Here is a 15,734-nt window from a genome sequence, read left to right on the forward strand (position 1 = left end):
CGCAGATGGAAGTTGCGAGAAAGTGGTCAGAAAGCACTCGGATCCTCGGGATTGGATAAAACAGGCAGCCCGTTCCTGAATATATTTTGCGAGATTTACGAAATTTAAGGGCTCTCTCAGCGAATAGAAAACTGCGGTGAGGAGGAGGAGAAAACGGGGAGCCGATGAAGCTCTCATAAAGAACCGGCCGAGCTTTCGGTGAGATTTTTCAAGATTAGCATGGAAAAGCCAGAGGACTCCGCAATATGGGGGACAGCTTGTCAGACTTTAATGGCCTACGAGAGACCCGAGAGAATTAATGAGCTTTCTCGGTCGAGTTCAATACGAGAAAACCCGTGGAAGTAAGCGCCAATTTGACCATTCAATAATAACTAAATAAATTGCGAAAAAAAATTTTCCCAAGGTTATAACGAAAGACGTAAATTGCTTTGTTATTTTCCGTGTTAGTTTTTTTAAGTCTTTTAATTTGAACTTTTCTATTTATTTATGTGTTATATTTTTTTCTTTCTACATTAACTGTCTTATTTTGAATTTAGAAGATATTCTCATTTACATTGAAATTTTCATGTATATCACGTATATCAGCGTTGCACACACACACATACGCACACATGCGCTGAAATATTAAAACTTGACAAAGACTAAAATTTATTCTGCTTTGCCACTGGAAAGATATCTTACCGCGACATAAAATATACCGGAGGACGAACGTATGTGCAGTCCATGTACGAGATAGGACCGCATATTTTATCACAGAAGCAGTCCCTTACAAGTTCCCTTCAAGTATTATACATATGACTGAGATATATACTTAAAAAAAAAAAAAAAAAAAAAAAAAATCTCAATATATATCTACGATTAACACGTTATTTTTAGAGGGATAATTTTTCGTCCACGAGATAATGGCAGTCGATTCGATTTCCGAATAATCTATGGCGTTGAACGAAGCCACAATTAACGCGGTATACGTTTAAATATTCGTCCGAGCAATTAGATTGTCCCTCGTCGTTGCAAGCCAGACACGTGATAATTCGCGACGCAAACAGCGAATTTACAGGACGCCATTCCCACATCGTTGTCCCAGCGGCGAGTCCGAGCTTCTCGTGCGCGCAAAATGCAAGTGTAATATTTCGACGTAACCGCGAAGGATGTTTCCGGGTTTTCTGAAAATGCTCTCCGTCCCGTGAGCCTCTCGGGATATCTCCGAGCAACGGAAAGTGGACCGATTTTACCCGCCCGCCCGTCCGGTAATTCCGAGAAATGAGAGCCCCGTGGCTCGTCCTGATCCTCGCCGAGATTCCGGACTCGTTGTCGCTCCTGCGGGAGGCGGTGTGTCACCGTAATGACGCCGACTTAAGTGCCACCGGTCAAAGGTCAGGGGAGACTTTATCCAGACGTAGACGGCAGCTCGCTTTTCCGAAGGGAAGCGCCTTCGTGGTGAGTCAGATGGTCAGTCGGAGGGTCCGTCTTTCTTTCGTTACGTCCGACTTTTTACGACAGTGAACTTTCGCACGCACTACTTCGAAGATCGAGGGAGATGGATAGGAATCAGTTAGACGGGCGTTTCCTCATTTTACGCGCTAACCACGTTTTTACGAGCAACCATCCTGGAAATCAGCACGTTTTATATTATAAACCGAAAAAGTATTATTGAATTCAGTTTATCAGTATAGTAGATGTAAATTACAAAACACGTATTTCCTCGCTTCTGTCAGCGATTGCATTTTACTCATCGAAATTGTAGCGAACATAAAAGTATTTCATTAGTTTGATCTACAAATGTATATTGATTCAAAATAAGAAAACTTCTTTCTTATCTTTTTATTATTGATTATTTTTATTTTAATTCAATTACATATATAATATTTGATTGAGAAAAATTAAATAATTGCTTGTTATTCAAGCAGTGATTTTATATATGTGGAATTGTTCGTTTAGATAACCTTGAGCCTGCTGAAGGCTATTCAGATTCCTGAGCCTAGCAATTGGAATCTCGATCTGGAATTCGATATGATATGGCCCATACCTAGTCAGGAAGATTTAAGAAAAACTTTAATTAAAAGACCGTCAAAGCTAAAACGACGACATAGACGCGAACTTTATGCCAATCTTGAAATGGCATTGAACAGGTAAAAAAAAAGAAATTAAACGATTAAGCAAATGTATATAAAACGCAATTTTTAAAAAATACATGGATACTATCAGACAGAATCAAAATATAAAAAATTTTAAATATTCGACAAATTATACTAATGTAAAAAGAAAAAATTTTCTGCTCATGTAAATTAATTGATGACTGTGAAATGTATTAAAACGTAGGTTTTATTTAAGAATGTAAAGGAAAATTAGTTATAATTTTTCGCGATAAATGTTAAAATATTAACTCTACCAAATGTGCATTAAATATTTCAAACATATGTTTTCCAAAATTTTTATTCATATTTAGATTATAGATTAGGCTTAATTAATCAACATTTGCCGTATTTTATTTTAGTCAAAACTTACCTGGACGATTATGTATTCTTCGCGCAATTTGCGAGGCGGAAACAGTGTTAAGTCCCCCAGGATTTTCAATTATCGAAGATGCTATACGAATTATTTTAAGGTAAGTGTATTTCCAACACTTTTATTGCAATAAATTAATATTTTCTATTCTTTCTATTTTAATATATAATAATATTATATTGCTTTTATAAAAATTATGATATTATAATATTTCGAATTAAAAGTATTGAAAGAAATTAAAAATATGTTTCAGAAATTTCGAGAATGCCAATGATCATGACTGTTATGATATTGCATATCAAACAAAAAATGATTGCGAGATTGTCTATCCTTGTCCATTTTCATTATTGAAATTATTGTTATATAATTTATATATAGAAAATGATTGACACATAAAAATAAAAACGAAACTAAATAATGAAAAACGAGTAATTCAATCGAAGCATTTTATTATTATATTAACTATTATTTGATATCACTCGAAATTATTATTACTAGATTGTTTAATTATCTTTAATTTTCATTGAGAATTAATTCTTTAAAAAAATATATACATCAAATTTGTATTATTTCCTCATAAAAGTCTTTCGTTTAAATAAGCATTTCAATCGTAAAGTCTGAACTATATTATATATACATGAAGCACATTTAACATTATACGTGTATAATGAAGCAAATAATACTTGATATTAGTTGGCTACGTATTATATAAAGTAATACAAATTTGGTCTGACATATTTAAAATTATAATCCCTAAACTGCACTTCTATCGTCGGCTTTATTAATATTTCGAATATATGTTGCAGTCGCACTGTGAGTTTATAAAACTTTTCTCTCATAGATATATATAAATAAATTTATATTTCGACACGCTAGTGCCGTTCAATCAGTCTAACAATTTCATATGTTTCTCTGACGTAAAACCAAGTTAAAATTACATATGACTCTGTTAGCTCATACGTGAAGTTAATCTAGCGACGCTAATTTGTTAGACGTAAGCGTGATAAAAATAAAAAAACTTTATCCAAGTTTATATTTAATTTCTGTCTAGTGATAGGCCGATTAAAAGTATACATTTCTTATTTTTAAATTAATTTTAGATTTAATATCAAATTTCTCTTTAAATCCATAACTTAATGAAATTTATAATTTTTACCCTTTTTACTCTAAAATAATTTTTTAATTAATTTACTTAAAAAGGATGTGTCAAACAACTGATAATATCTATTTGACGGTTTATTCGGTATATATCGGTAAATTTTTTTCCCTCAAAATAAAGTTATCCAAACCAAGCAGACGCTTAATTCGCGTAATTTGGATAATGATAATCGGCAAAAATTCTATTGCAGCGCGCGATGATAAATGCTCTCAAATTATAGAGCACAACCACAGGATACAGGAGCGCGGGCATTTGCGTGGTGTCCCGACACGGGAGAGAGGCACTCGACACACGCACACACAATACGGACGGAAACGTTAATCGCACTAATAGTGAAGCGGTATTTTACGTTCACACCTAGCAACGTGTCGGGCTGTTCGGCTCTTGAGCCGTTAATCGTTCGGCTAAATAAAGCCGACGAGAACGGAAGTACGAGCGAGCGCGGCTGGACGTTAATGAATTCGACAATGCTCCGCGCGCTCACCTAACTGCAATAATAACGGTCGGTCCCGGTCGGGACGGCAGATTATTCACCGAGCAACCCCGCGTGGACGACCGCAGGAGATCCAAATAAGTGAGACAGGTGAGCACGGGGGATTATTCGACGCTCGCGATTTGACGCATCGGCGATACGATAATAAAACAGCTCGTTTCAATTCCATTTTCGTTTTCGCGGGACACACCGAGAGATTTCCCGGAGATTGGCCCGGGATAATTGCTCGGCCGGTGATCAAACTGGCGTACAATCGAACGGGGCTATCTGTTGGGACTATCTCGCGAATTTACATGCTGATATTTAACGCATACGAGTCGAGTTTCACGTGCTATTTCCCGAAACTTCATTTACGAAACATATCAATTTCTGTGAAAATGCAAAGATACTTTTTAAATGTAATAAATTGTATTAAGCATGTATCGATACTTTGTAATAACGATCAAATTAATTAAGAAAATAATATATACCTTCATACAATCGTTAATATATTACACTGTCACTTTTTTTTTATATTTATCGAAACAATCTTCATTCATATTTATTGACTCAATTTTATACAAACGGTGCGATATTATTTTTTTTTAACGGGATAAAAAGTGACGTTTTCAATATTCAACTTAGAGGAGGAGGGTGAATGACGATAAAAAAGAAAGTTTGTCAGAAATGTCGATAATATGAGGCGTTCTCTCCTCCCTCAAGCCCGATTACTCATCTCTTGTCACACGGGAGATCAAACGGTACAACTTCGCTTTTATGTAGTTTGCACGATAATGCACTCTCTTTGTTAATTTCATGCCGAGATATTCTTTGACTTCGGAAAATTCAATACAGCCGGCAAACTGTTCGACAAAACTGATTAATCATAATCTATTTGCGAGGTAGCAAACCACGCGATAACATTTCAGCATATTTAAGAATAAATACACATGGGTATTAAGTACTATTCATAACAAAATTTTATGCAAATGTTTCAATCGAGAGTCGATGAAAAAGATTCGAAAAAAAAAAAAAAATTGCTAGAAAATTACAGACTTATATTTCGGAACGTATATACATTGTAACACATTGCGTTTCGCGAAGGTTTCGCTGTCACCGATCGATCATTCTTTCTTTTCCTTGTCATTTTTTTTTCTACGACAAACTAATTTCCTTTACTTCCTAAAGAACTCGCTGAAGTGAGTTATAGGAGATATTCTTACCACGAGGGCTCGATCCTTCGTCCTGCGGAAAGTTCTGTCTGACATTACACGAAAATATTTGGCCAGTCCTCGTTTAACAAAGACATCTCTAGGATCACGATCGGACAATTTCCTGTCGGAATGGATTATGTCAGCAATGTCCGTGGAATTTGCGAATCACGCACGTCATTTTTTATATTCTTGACAGATGACGACGATCATGTTAGATATTGATAATACAAGGGATACATCCGGCGGTTATATCCTCAAAACGAATATCCATCAGGATCGGCGCGGATATCGGAGAATAAAGCGGGATAATTAATTATCCACTGATTAAATGTCTATAGAAGATATTAACTTGATTTATACATGTTAAGGATTATAATGCGAAGAGATTACAAATTCCATCATTCGTCTATTCGGATATACACACCTGTGCAAAGTAATTATCTCTTCTACAAACACCATTATAATTCATTACGTCCCTTAATCCATTAAAATATGGGTAATTGTAATTTTTGCGATGTGCTTCTCGCGAACAAGAGTCGAAATTCCGACATTTTAATAAATTGCGTTTTAATAAAATCCGTTTTGAATTTTGTTGGCCGAACCGGGTTACAATATTAAATCTTGTTAAGTGGCAATTATGCAATTTAAAGAACGCAGACATGTCAAAGTTAAAGCTCGTACAACAGCCGATATATTTTTCATTTCGCGCGTTACATATTCGTAATAAACCTGAGATGAGAACGGATCAAGGACGGAAGGCGGTGGCGGTCAAGTTGTTTCCCGTTGATCGAAATAGATTTTTATCGAATTTCAAGCTCCGAACGTGCCTGCTACATCTAATCAAACTTGTTTCATCGGCGATATGGCAAGGGCGCTCCAAGAGATTTGACGATGTCGACGGATCGATCGATTATATTGGTTTTCATCGAATATATAGTATCCTGTTATGATATCGGGAGGGGGTGGGGAGGAGGGTAGGACGAGTCGGCGGATCACAATTTGCGGGGCAGACTCCGTCCTTCGTATATTTTTCGATAGCGCGCTCGGTGAATGATATGGCTAACGTTCTGATTGGCAGCTTCGCGCAAAACCGCGAAACGTCAATCACACTCTTTGCCCCGATTTATCAGAGTTATTAATAAAATGTATTTTGCACAGCATAACATTATATACAATATGTATATACACTCGATAACATGTATAATATATTTATTATACATGTTATCGAGAGTTCGCGCGTTACATTATATTATGTGGAAAATTATTGACGTATTCGTTAACTGACGTTAACGAACCTACGCGCTTCGAATATACATAAATAGTTGCTCCAGGAGAGAATATCGACTCACCCTGTGACGTAACAAATTTCGCAACATTCTACGCTATGTCCGGGAGTACATTAATAATCCCCTACCGTTGCAAATTAATTGGCTGCTGAAGGTGGTTTGCAACTCGAGCGCGTGACGTTTGACATTGATTATAAGATCTGTGCGCTCAAGTAATAAGATTCTAATTAACGTTTAACCAAAGTCGGAATTGAGGAAAGTTATAATATTCATTAACGAAATGAATAAACAAATCGCTCAATATATAATATATATTCATTATAAAGTTATTTTATTTTCATTTGTCGCACACATTTTTTAAATCCTTTATAAATTCAATGATGAAAAAATATGTTAAAGCCTTCATTCGTAAATTCTCATATTCACCTTAGACATGGCTATTCTCTTTCTTATTGATTCCTTGATTTAGTTTGACGTCTTTTCGAGAACATGGGAATTGACATCCCGCTTCGTCGGAATGAAAAGTTCGCGGCAGAGGAATGCGACAATATCCCGTCTGTCGTTACGCGAGTGAACGAAATTCCTTCAAACGTGAAAGGAAAAGCAGATAACGTCCCGCTGTAGGGGAACGATCTATGGGGTTCGTGGCCGGAAACGCAAGGACGGTGATCGATGTATAATCACGTGAGAATGTACAATTCGCTTCTACCCCTATATATGTACACAGCCGCATCGTGAGCGTGTAACATCCTGCAGCACACATATTCTTCTTGCCAGGAAGAGAAAGAAACTAATGCCGGCAATTCAAAAGTTTTCCAGGTTAACATCGAGGAAGAATGGCAATCACTAACACAGCGCCCACGTCGCGGAATGAAAAATTAATCTTGCATCCGCAAAATAAAATACCCGCGCTTTTTTTTTTCGGTCGCGAATTAATCTAAAGGATAATCGATATTTTCCGAATCAATTTTCTTTTTTTTAACACCCTTCACAAGTTTCATTATATTGATATACTTTTTTTTTTGATATATTTTTCTTTCTCCTAATAAATTTAAAATTAACACGTTAAGAGGAAAAACGATTTCGCGCACAGATATTTGACGTTTAATTCCGAATCAGGTGACGCGCGAAACCAGAGTTAAAATTCCACGCAAGCCAGCTCTTAAATATCTGCGAACTCGCGATAAATCCAGCCATTGGAGCGTGGCCGACCGGATTATTTATCCCAAGATTATTTCCTCGTACAATTCCAACTTCCTGTCTAATCCTCCCGACCGATCGCTAACGCCCGCTCGGAGTCACCAGCCCGAATCACAAGAAGGAGAGAGAGAATGAGAAAGAGAATCCCGATGGTTTACGGCAGTTCGTTCCTCGCGATCGCAAAAAGGCGGCATTACCGGCGTCGCTCATGGGCTGCTTTTATTTCAGGAAAGTCGTCGAACAATTTCTCAACGGATTATACTGAGATTTGCTCTCCGGAAAGTTGGGTAATTCCTTTACAAGTTCGCACTGGAAGAAGTTTTCGCCCGCCACGATCCTCTTTCACCCTTCTCCTTTCTCCAAAACCCTTCGATCTCTCGCACTCTCTCTCTCTCTCTCTCTCTCTCTCTCTCTCTCTCTTTTCCATGTTGCGCTCGGCGATGACAATGAAATAATTTCATTTCGCTTCAAAGAGCGCTTCGTTGACGCGACGAAATTAGTGGTCCGGTTTTTGCGGAATTTTCAAACGCGCGATATCACCTTTGAACGTTTAAAATAGCGACGGACGAGCGTCAGCTGCGTCAATGTCAAACTTACACAGGTAACGAACGCATCCGCTTTTAATCTCACGTTTAACTCTGGAAACAGGAAATATTAAACGCTCTGTACGAACTTGTGTAAAATCGAAAATTGTTATTTGACTATAAATTTCGTTAGGGGTGAAAACATGTAGTATTATATCACGCTTTTCGCTTCTTTCGAAAAGAGTTTGTTAGATTTTATGCGTTGACTTTGATTAAAAATGTCGTCTCCTTCGTTAGTTGAATCAACAACACAGTATATATGTTTTTTACAGAATAACACAATGAATTACAATGCTAGATATTTGATGTTTTTAATGCTCTGCTTGGTATTGTCGGAGTTTGAGGCAAACGATAAATCGATTCTCTCAAGGAAACGGCGTTACATCGTTTTTCCTGAAGGCTCTACATTTTCCGTAAGTACAATATATTAATTGCATATTATTGCATTTTTTAAATATAAATAATATCTGTAATTTCTCCTTGATTCGAAACAAAATTATTATTTATGGTCAAAGGTCATTACTTCTCTGTTTCTGAACTGTAGATTTTTATACAATATTAATTTAAATGTAAATTCATGGATACATAAATTAATTTAACTCTTGCTTATACACAAGCTAATTATCTTGATCATTAATTACTCACTAATTAAATGCACTTACTAGTATTATCAAGTTACGCGACAAAATTATTATACTCTAATATCATTTATCATGAGCTGTACAGGACGTAACACATTATTTTCAGTATTAACGACAAGGATTTAATAAGCAATAATTGTCACAAAAACTTGTAAAACTCTGAAGAATTCAAAAGATCCTCTTTCATCTATTTTCTACTAAATATCTTATTGAATAAGATTTCTAATTGCAAGTACAATCTTTGTTAATGTTGTAGACAATATTATTTTACAGGTTATTATGTAAAACGTGCACGTCATAATTTATTTGTAGTAAGAAATTTACCTCACGAACGAGAGCAGGGAAGAAGCAAAGATTCAATATTAATAATGATAATAAAAAAAAATCATGCCCTTTTGTATCCATAAAAGCGAAAAAAAATGGCAAGTCACAAGTATAACACGAGATTCTTATACAGGTCGCCCTCTGCATGACGGTACACACCCTGACCCCGGACAACATTTTCACGGAGGGTCTTAACTGGGGTATCTCCTACGACCTGCCCAACGAAAGCAAACCCGCCCTGGAGCCGTTTCTGCAGCTGAGGAACGATAAACTTAAAGCCAGCAACAAGCATGACCGTTACGGTTTCACTGCAGTCGCTAATAGAGATAATAATTTCGGCCCTTTGAAATATTCAGGATGGAATAACGACATCAGGACTCAGTTCGCGCCCGGTAGAAAGAAGTATCGCAAGTCGGAGTACCATTACTTGCAAAGGAGGCACCGAAGGGACCTTTACAACAAATTGGAGATTATCATGAATGCGTAAGTATTATATATGATTTTCGATCAACAATGAAACAGCTTCATTAACGCGTTTCGTTAAAAGTGTACCGAAGCAATCTATTTTTCAAATTTAAACGAACAAGATTATTATTATATTTGCGTGGAGAAAAATATTAATTTAAAAGAATGTTAATAAATATATATATATATATGTAAATTAATATATTTATTTTTAAATATTCAATAAAATATTATATACAATTTTACGACAATTAAAGATTTTTGTTTTAGAAAATTATTTGTAATTCAAAAATTTTATAAGAAAATTTCAACTTTTGCACTTCTCGCGAATGAGGACTAATTGGCAAATTAATCAAAATGTATTTGATAAAATTTAAAAATAGATGCTGCATGATTTGCATAACAATCTACTAATTGACGTTCCTGATAACAATTATTAACATCCGCGTTCGTAGACGGTTAAGACGACAATTTTCTTGGCTAAACGTCGCCATCTATTCAAATTGAGCGAATATATTAACCTGGATTTCAAAGCATCTTTGAGAAAAGAGAGGAGGGATAGCGACGAATTTTCACGAGACGAGAGACACGCTCGATAATAAAATAGAACGGCGGCTTTAGTGGCTCTGGCACGATCGAACGGCCGTCTTGTCTCTTTATGGCAGAGACCCGTCCAAGTACTACAGTTTCTTCCGTGTCATCTATCGCGACGTATCGGTTGCATTAACCGGAAAAGCCGGTATATTGCAATAATGACGCTCAGCGAGACCAAACTCATCGACCGCACATCGGTCGAACCTAGAGACACGAGCTTATTGTCACGTCACGTGGGCTTACAATTTGTCAAACCGTATTATATACTGTGAAACAGACCTGTGACGTGGCTATTATACGGGATTTAGCCAATTAATTTTCATTTGACCGGGAATTTAAATTACATTTTAAACCGAGTCTGCTAATCCCAGCCACCGCAATGTGTCACATGCGTGACATGGTATCAAGAATCTTGATAACATATCTCATGATGGTAACTTTTTTCCAATATATTTCTCAATAATTTTATATCCCGTCAAATGCTGGATAAAAAATTAGGAAATTAATACTTATAATATTCAGCAAAAAAAATTGATTCACAGACATTACAAATAAAATCAAAAGTATGAAAACAAATTAAAGAGGATCTATAGAGAATCGATGACAATTTTATTAATGCCACTATTTGTATTGTGACACGCGAATTTACGCGATATTTTCAGGGAATGTGCTAACGCATTTTTATCCCAACTTATTACGGTACATTGATACTGAATAACGTACAATAGAATTCAGACAGACATCTGTATTACAGATGAGATGGATGTGGATGTCTGAGGCTCTTCTATAACGAAATCAATCTTTGGCGATCATCCTCACGTGATAATAAAAGATGATATCGAGTCGTATTTGTATCAAATTATTCGTATGAGATTTATCTAGTAGGTATCTCTTGTAACATAATTTAATTAGAGCTCTTATACGTCAACTATTTTTTTAAAACCTGCACAAAGCTTTGTTGCACATATCAGTTCAAAGTTGATTTTCTCTTTGCGAAAATACTCGAGACTTTCTTCTCCTCATAATTTTTTAATTATGTAAATAAACAAAAAACAATCTCTTACCTAAAAAACGCATATTAACAGCGAACAATTTTTTTAAACTATTTAGAATGCTTACGAAGTAAATGCCTTTGTAAAGCGATCAAAGAGAGCCATTTGCGTGTGCCTCGCATAATTGTCAAGAACACGTTTATTGCATCTGCCGTGATGCTCTTAAGAACGTTTATCGAACGGCATTTAGCAGCGTCGTTTACTCCACTTTATCTTGGCTGGGATAACGGGGCGCACGTTAGAGTATTGCGGCTAATATCCGCATGAAATCATTCACTCCTTCGCCGAGGAGATGCTAAAGTATTAATGGTTTATATCTGACGTCTTATGGCAGTCGCTATAGAACGTGTAAGGATGATGCGCATTTCTATGGATGTGTGTGTGTGTGTGTGAGGCAAGGAGAGAAGGCGACGTCGCCACTGGTTTACAAGGGATCGGCCGACGACGATGGTGCGGCTTCAGGGTAGCATGAATCAGAGAATGGCGTTTCCACAGCCGCGGTCCGATAGCGACGGCGAGAGGGTTGTTTCTGAACGAGTCTCCAGCAGACCATTTATCCGTTTCTCGGGCCAACGACCATGGGAAAATAGTTTCTCCCTCTCTCTCTCTCGCTTTCTCTCTTCCGCGCGACCTGAGCCATAACCAGATTTATACTCTCCGCCAGTCAGAGAGCCTGCGATTATTTTCGTCGATAGCGTTCCGCTTCGAGCCAAAATAAGGCCACGGCTGTAGCCGCTGGGCGTTCTTACTCCAAGGACGTAGCAAGAATACTTAACTGGAAAATCCTTATAGCGTCGGATTGTGAGAAGGCAAGATAAGGCAACTATCCGAAAAATGCGGCTCGTATTGTGGATTTCAATGCTGAGCGTTTTGTTTCTCGTTCACAACGATGTGTGAAGTAATTTAATTTAATTGCAAGAGGAGAAGCATTAGCGCTAGAAATTACTACTGGTAATTTTGTAGCAAATTTATAGTAATAATGTGGAAACATAAGTTATATTGAAACTTGTCAGCATAATTTGTATTTAAATTGACAATATACAGATGACTAATATGTCAATGGATTTAATTTACTTAAATGAATGAGCGGGATAAAGTGTCAAATCAAAGTGCCTATGTTAAACCTGCATTTTATTAATTCTATCTTATTTCTTTGAGATTCACTCTTTAAAGTCTCCCCTTTGTAAAAAGCCTTCGGAAATAAATAATAGACGTTTATTCAGACTGCGGTCGTGTTCGTCAATAGCGTTTAAAATAAATAGCCTGTCGTTGTACTTTTTCGTTCAATCTCTTCACTCTCTTTAATATACTCTCTTATATATATTAAAGACGCAATTTTTATCTTGCAAAAATAAATATACATTATAATAGAAAATGTGTCTAATTACTCGCGAAAACATAAAATAATTCATTAGAGGAGAATAAATTGATTAAATAAATAAAATAAAATATAATAGAAAATTAATTAGATTATTAATCGGCTAAATATATGAACCTACATTTGGCTCACATTTTCATGTTTTTAAAAATCTTTTGACTTTCTGTCAAAATAGAACTTATCGATCGTCTAAAGAAACATGTACTCTGTAAAATATATCACCCTTTCTTGTCTGGCTTTGAAGTCAACAGGGAAATCTGATAACTGCTGTCATTCAGCGCATTTTCCCTAAGGTTTCCTTAAACACAAAGTGGCAGTGATAAGTCAGAAAAATTGTTATCGCGATCCGCACGGCAACTCGCAAAAATAATAAAAAAGAACACTTCGACAAATCAGGGTTGAATTCCATGGAAGGTTTCCCTTTCTCCTCTTTTCTCTCTCTCTCTCTCTCTCTCTCTCTCTCTCTCTCTCTCTCTCTCTCTCTCTCTCTCTCTCTCTCTCTCTCTCTCTCTTTCTCTTTTTGTCTTTCGTGAAAAAGTAGCGATGAAAAAATATGTAGTCACGTCTTTCAAACATTTTTTTACGAAATATATATTTTATCTCATTTTATATCTAATTTTCTCTCATTTTTCAGGATGGGCTTTGATGGCAGAACATGCATTCTACGCGCACTTTGCGAAGCATCTCAACGATTAATGCCGAAAGGGAACACTTTGATAGAAGAAATGATGCGGATATCATTCTCGTAAGATTGTCAAACGAGGTGAAAGGATTTGGCAAATGTACCTCGAAGAGTCGTGAATTGGCATTTTATTTTCCGAGATTTTTTTCTATCTTTCTTCTACATTTACTTTAATTTACGAATTGATGAATACTAAACGCCGCGAGATTTCAAACTAATGTGATCGAAAAGAAGAGAAGAAGAGAGGAGAGAACAAAAATGCGTAAGATGCAAGAAATTGAAAAATGCAAAATGAATAAAATAATGCTGCATACGAACGCTAAGAGCTTTTCAAACATTTTTTTTATAAAAAGTGGTCATCTTTTTCATGTCAACAGATTTTTTATTTAACAGACGTGACTTTTTTTAGTAAAATAAATAATGAAAACTGCAACGAGTGGTGATTTTCATTATCTATTTCACTAAAAAAATCCTTCACGTTTCAATGTACATACTTATTTTCGTTATTACTTGGAAAATAAGAATCGCGTTATTTGCCACTTGATATGCTCGGATCGATACAATTTTATAGTTTTTTGTTAGCTATTTGTTTCCTCGTTGAAAAAAAAACCCCTCTTCACTTTCAATCGATTTACGCGAAAACTGTTGTTGGTGCCTGAACATTTGTGTTTTGATTGTAATTCGTTACTACTACTTGACCCACTTATCTTGAAACACTCCATGTAGAATCTTGATAGTGATATCCTAAGTAGAGCTTTTATAGAAAGTGTACTTTTGCAATAAAAAAAAAAAAAAAAAAAACATAGATACTTCTATACGTGTTGCGATTTACAAAATTGAATGAATCATATATCTAAAAAAAAAAGTCTTGATTAAATTCTTTGTTTTTTTATTTACTTTCGTTCTCGTTTAATATAAAAAGACCGAAAAATTTCCTTTAGAAATTTTATTTGCCAATTTACGTCCATCCTTTCTAAATGAAGGTACAGAATACAAAACATAAGATGTTATTGCAACTTTCTCTTTCTCGCGACGCAAAAATGACGACGGATTAAAAACGTGACTCGACTCGCGTGCGATTTAAAATAGCTCTTTCTATCCAACGATCTCGGGGGAGTGCCTCCCCGATTATTCCGTAACCGACCATTACGAGCAACCTACTCATCATCTCGACCAAGAATGAACAATTCGCAAAACGTTAGGGACCTTCTATGAAGGGTTGCCTCTTTCTCTCTCTCTCTCGAGAGCGTTCTTCTACCCTTCCTAAGAGAAGAATATTTCAGCCGTAATATCTCTCCCGGCGAACGATACAGAAAAGATGAGAGAATCGAGTCTCTCCCACCTCGCCGATTATCCACGACTCTTCGACGCGCAACTCGATCATCATCGTCATGCGGCGTACGCACGATTCGTAATCTAAAAATAACCCGTCCTATACATTGCAGGCTACCCTTAGCGAGGGTGTTCTCCTTCGAACCCGGCGAGCATCGCACGTACACTCAGGCACATAAAGCCGGCCACGAGGGCAAGGACTGCGCCGCCATGTTTTCCGGGTGCAGTTTCTCCCTCATCGACTTGGCCCTCGGGAAATATAACGCACCCCCGTCCGACCCGAGCCCCGCAGATCCCGCGGCCGGAACTTTCGGCATGGAGGACGAGTCTGCCGTGGATTGGTCGAGGTATAGTATGAAGTAACGCGATGCATACGGATGGTAACCTGATTCCGACGAACGTGTATATCATGATGCCGATGATCCACCCGAATAAGGTAAACGATTGCCACGGACGTGGAGGAAAGATATAACACAGATGGAGAAACAGATTTTTGCTATTGCAAATGCAGGCTTCATGCACGATTGAAAATCAATTTTAATTTCAAATGTAGTAGTCACTTATCAATCTGTGTCATTATCGTGTATCAATGCTCTCAATATTATATGTAGCTCACGTAAAAAGATATGTTTTTGTAATAATAAACCGAATGTGCTTTCACATATTTAATTCCCTTTTTTAAAAATACGTCACAAAGTTAAATAATTTATTTATTCATTTAATCGAGTAAATAATTAAATTTAATAATTTAACTCTTGTACTTTTTATATTATTTAATAAACTGCCGTTACGTATATAATTACATGTATAATTAAAGGAAAAATGTCCAACAAGTTAGCTTTAAAC

General features: G+C 36.5%; 3 protein-coding genes across 3 annotated transcripts in view; 2 read left to right on the forward strand and 1 right to left on the reverse strand.

The window, feature by feature from the left end:
* The window catches only part of LOC140674577 (uncharacterized), a 114,022-nt gene that overhangs the window by 84,570 nt on the left and 13,718 nt on the right, over positions 1–15,734 (reverse strand). The window lies entirely within an intron of this gene.
* On the forward strand, positions 1,063–2,894 carry LOC140674738 (uncharacterized). The gene is made up of 4 exons (XM_072908506.1): positions 1,063–1,437; positions 1,939–2,129; positions 2,495–2,605; positions 2,759–2,894. Exons 1-4 carry the CDS (start codon positions 1,261–1,263, stop codon positions 2,892–2,894), a joined length of 615 nt encoding a protein of 204 aa, XP_072764607.1. The 5' UTR covers positions 1,063–1,260.
* Positions 8,702–15,360, forward strand: LOC140674668 (uncharacterized). Its single transcript, XM_072908389.1, has 4 exons — positions 8,702–8,833; positions 9,519–9,868; positions 13,509–13,619; positions 15,002–15,360. Exons 1-4 carry the CDS (start codon positions 8,702–8,704, stop codon positions 15,249–15,251), a joined length of 843 nt encoding a protein of 280 aa, XP_072764490.1. The 3' UTR covers positions 15,252–15,360.

The sequence above is a fragment of the Anoplolepis gracilipes genome, chromosome 16 (genome assembly GCF_047496725.1).
Source record: "Anoplolepis gracilipes chromosome 16, ASM4749672v1, whole genome shotgun sequence".
NCBI lineage: Eukaryota > Metazoa > Arthropoda > Insecta > Hymenoptera > Formicidae > Anoplolepis > Anoplolepis gracilipes.

Coding starts and splice junctions, on each gene's coding strand:
- LOC140674738 (XM_072908506.1), top strand. CDS start 1,261: ATGAGAGCCCCGTGGCTCGTCCTGATCCTCGCCGAGATTCCGGACTCG. Junction 2,130..2,494: donor CTTGAAATGGCATTGAACAG/GTAAAAAAAAAG, acceptor ATTTTATTTTAG/TCAAAACTTACCTGGACGAT. Junction 2,606..2,758: donor GCTATACGAATTATTTTAAG/GTAAGTGTATTT, acceptor AATATGTTTCAG/AAATTTCGAGAATGCCAATG.
- LOC140674668 (XM_072908389.1), top strand. CDS start 8,702: ATGAATTACAATGCTAGATATTTGATGTTTTTAATGCTCTGCTTGGTA. Junction 8,834..9,518: donor CTGAAGGCTCTACATTTTCC/GTAAGTACAATA, acceptor ATTCTTATACAG/GTCGCCCTCTGCATGACGGT. Junction 9,869..13,508: donor TTGGAGATTATCATGAATGC/GTAAGTATTATA, acceptor CTCATTTTTCAG/GATGGGCTTTGATGGCAGAA.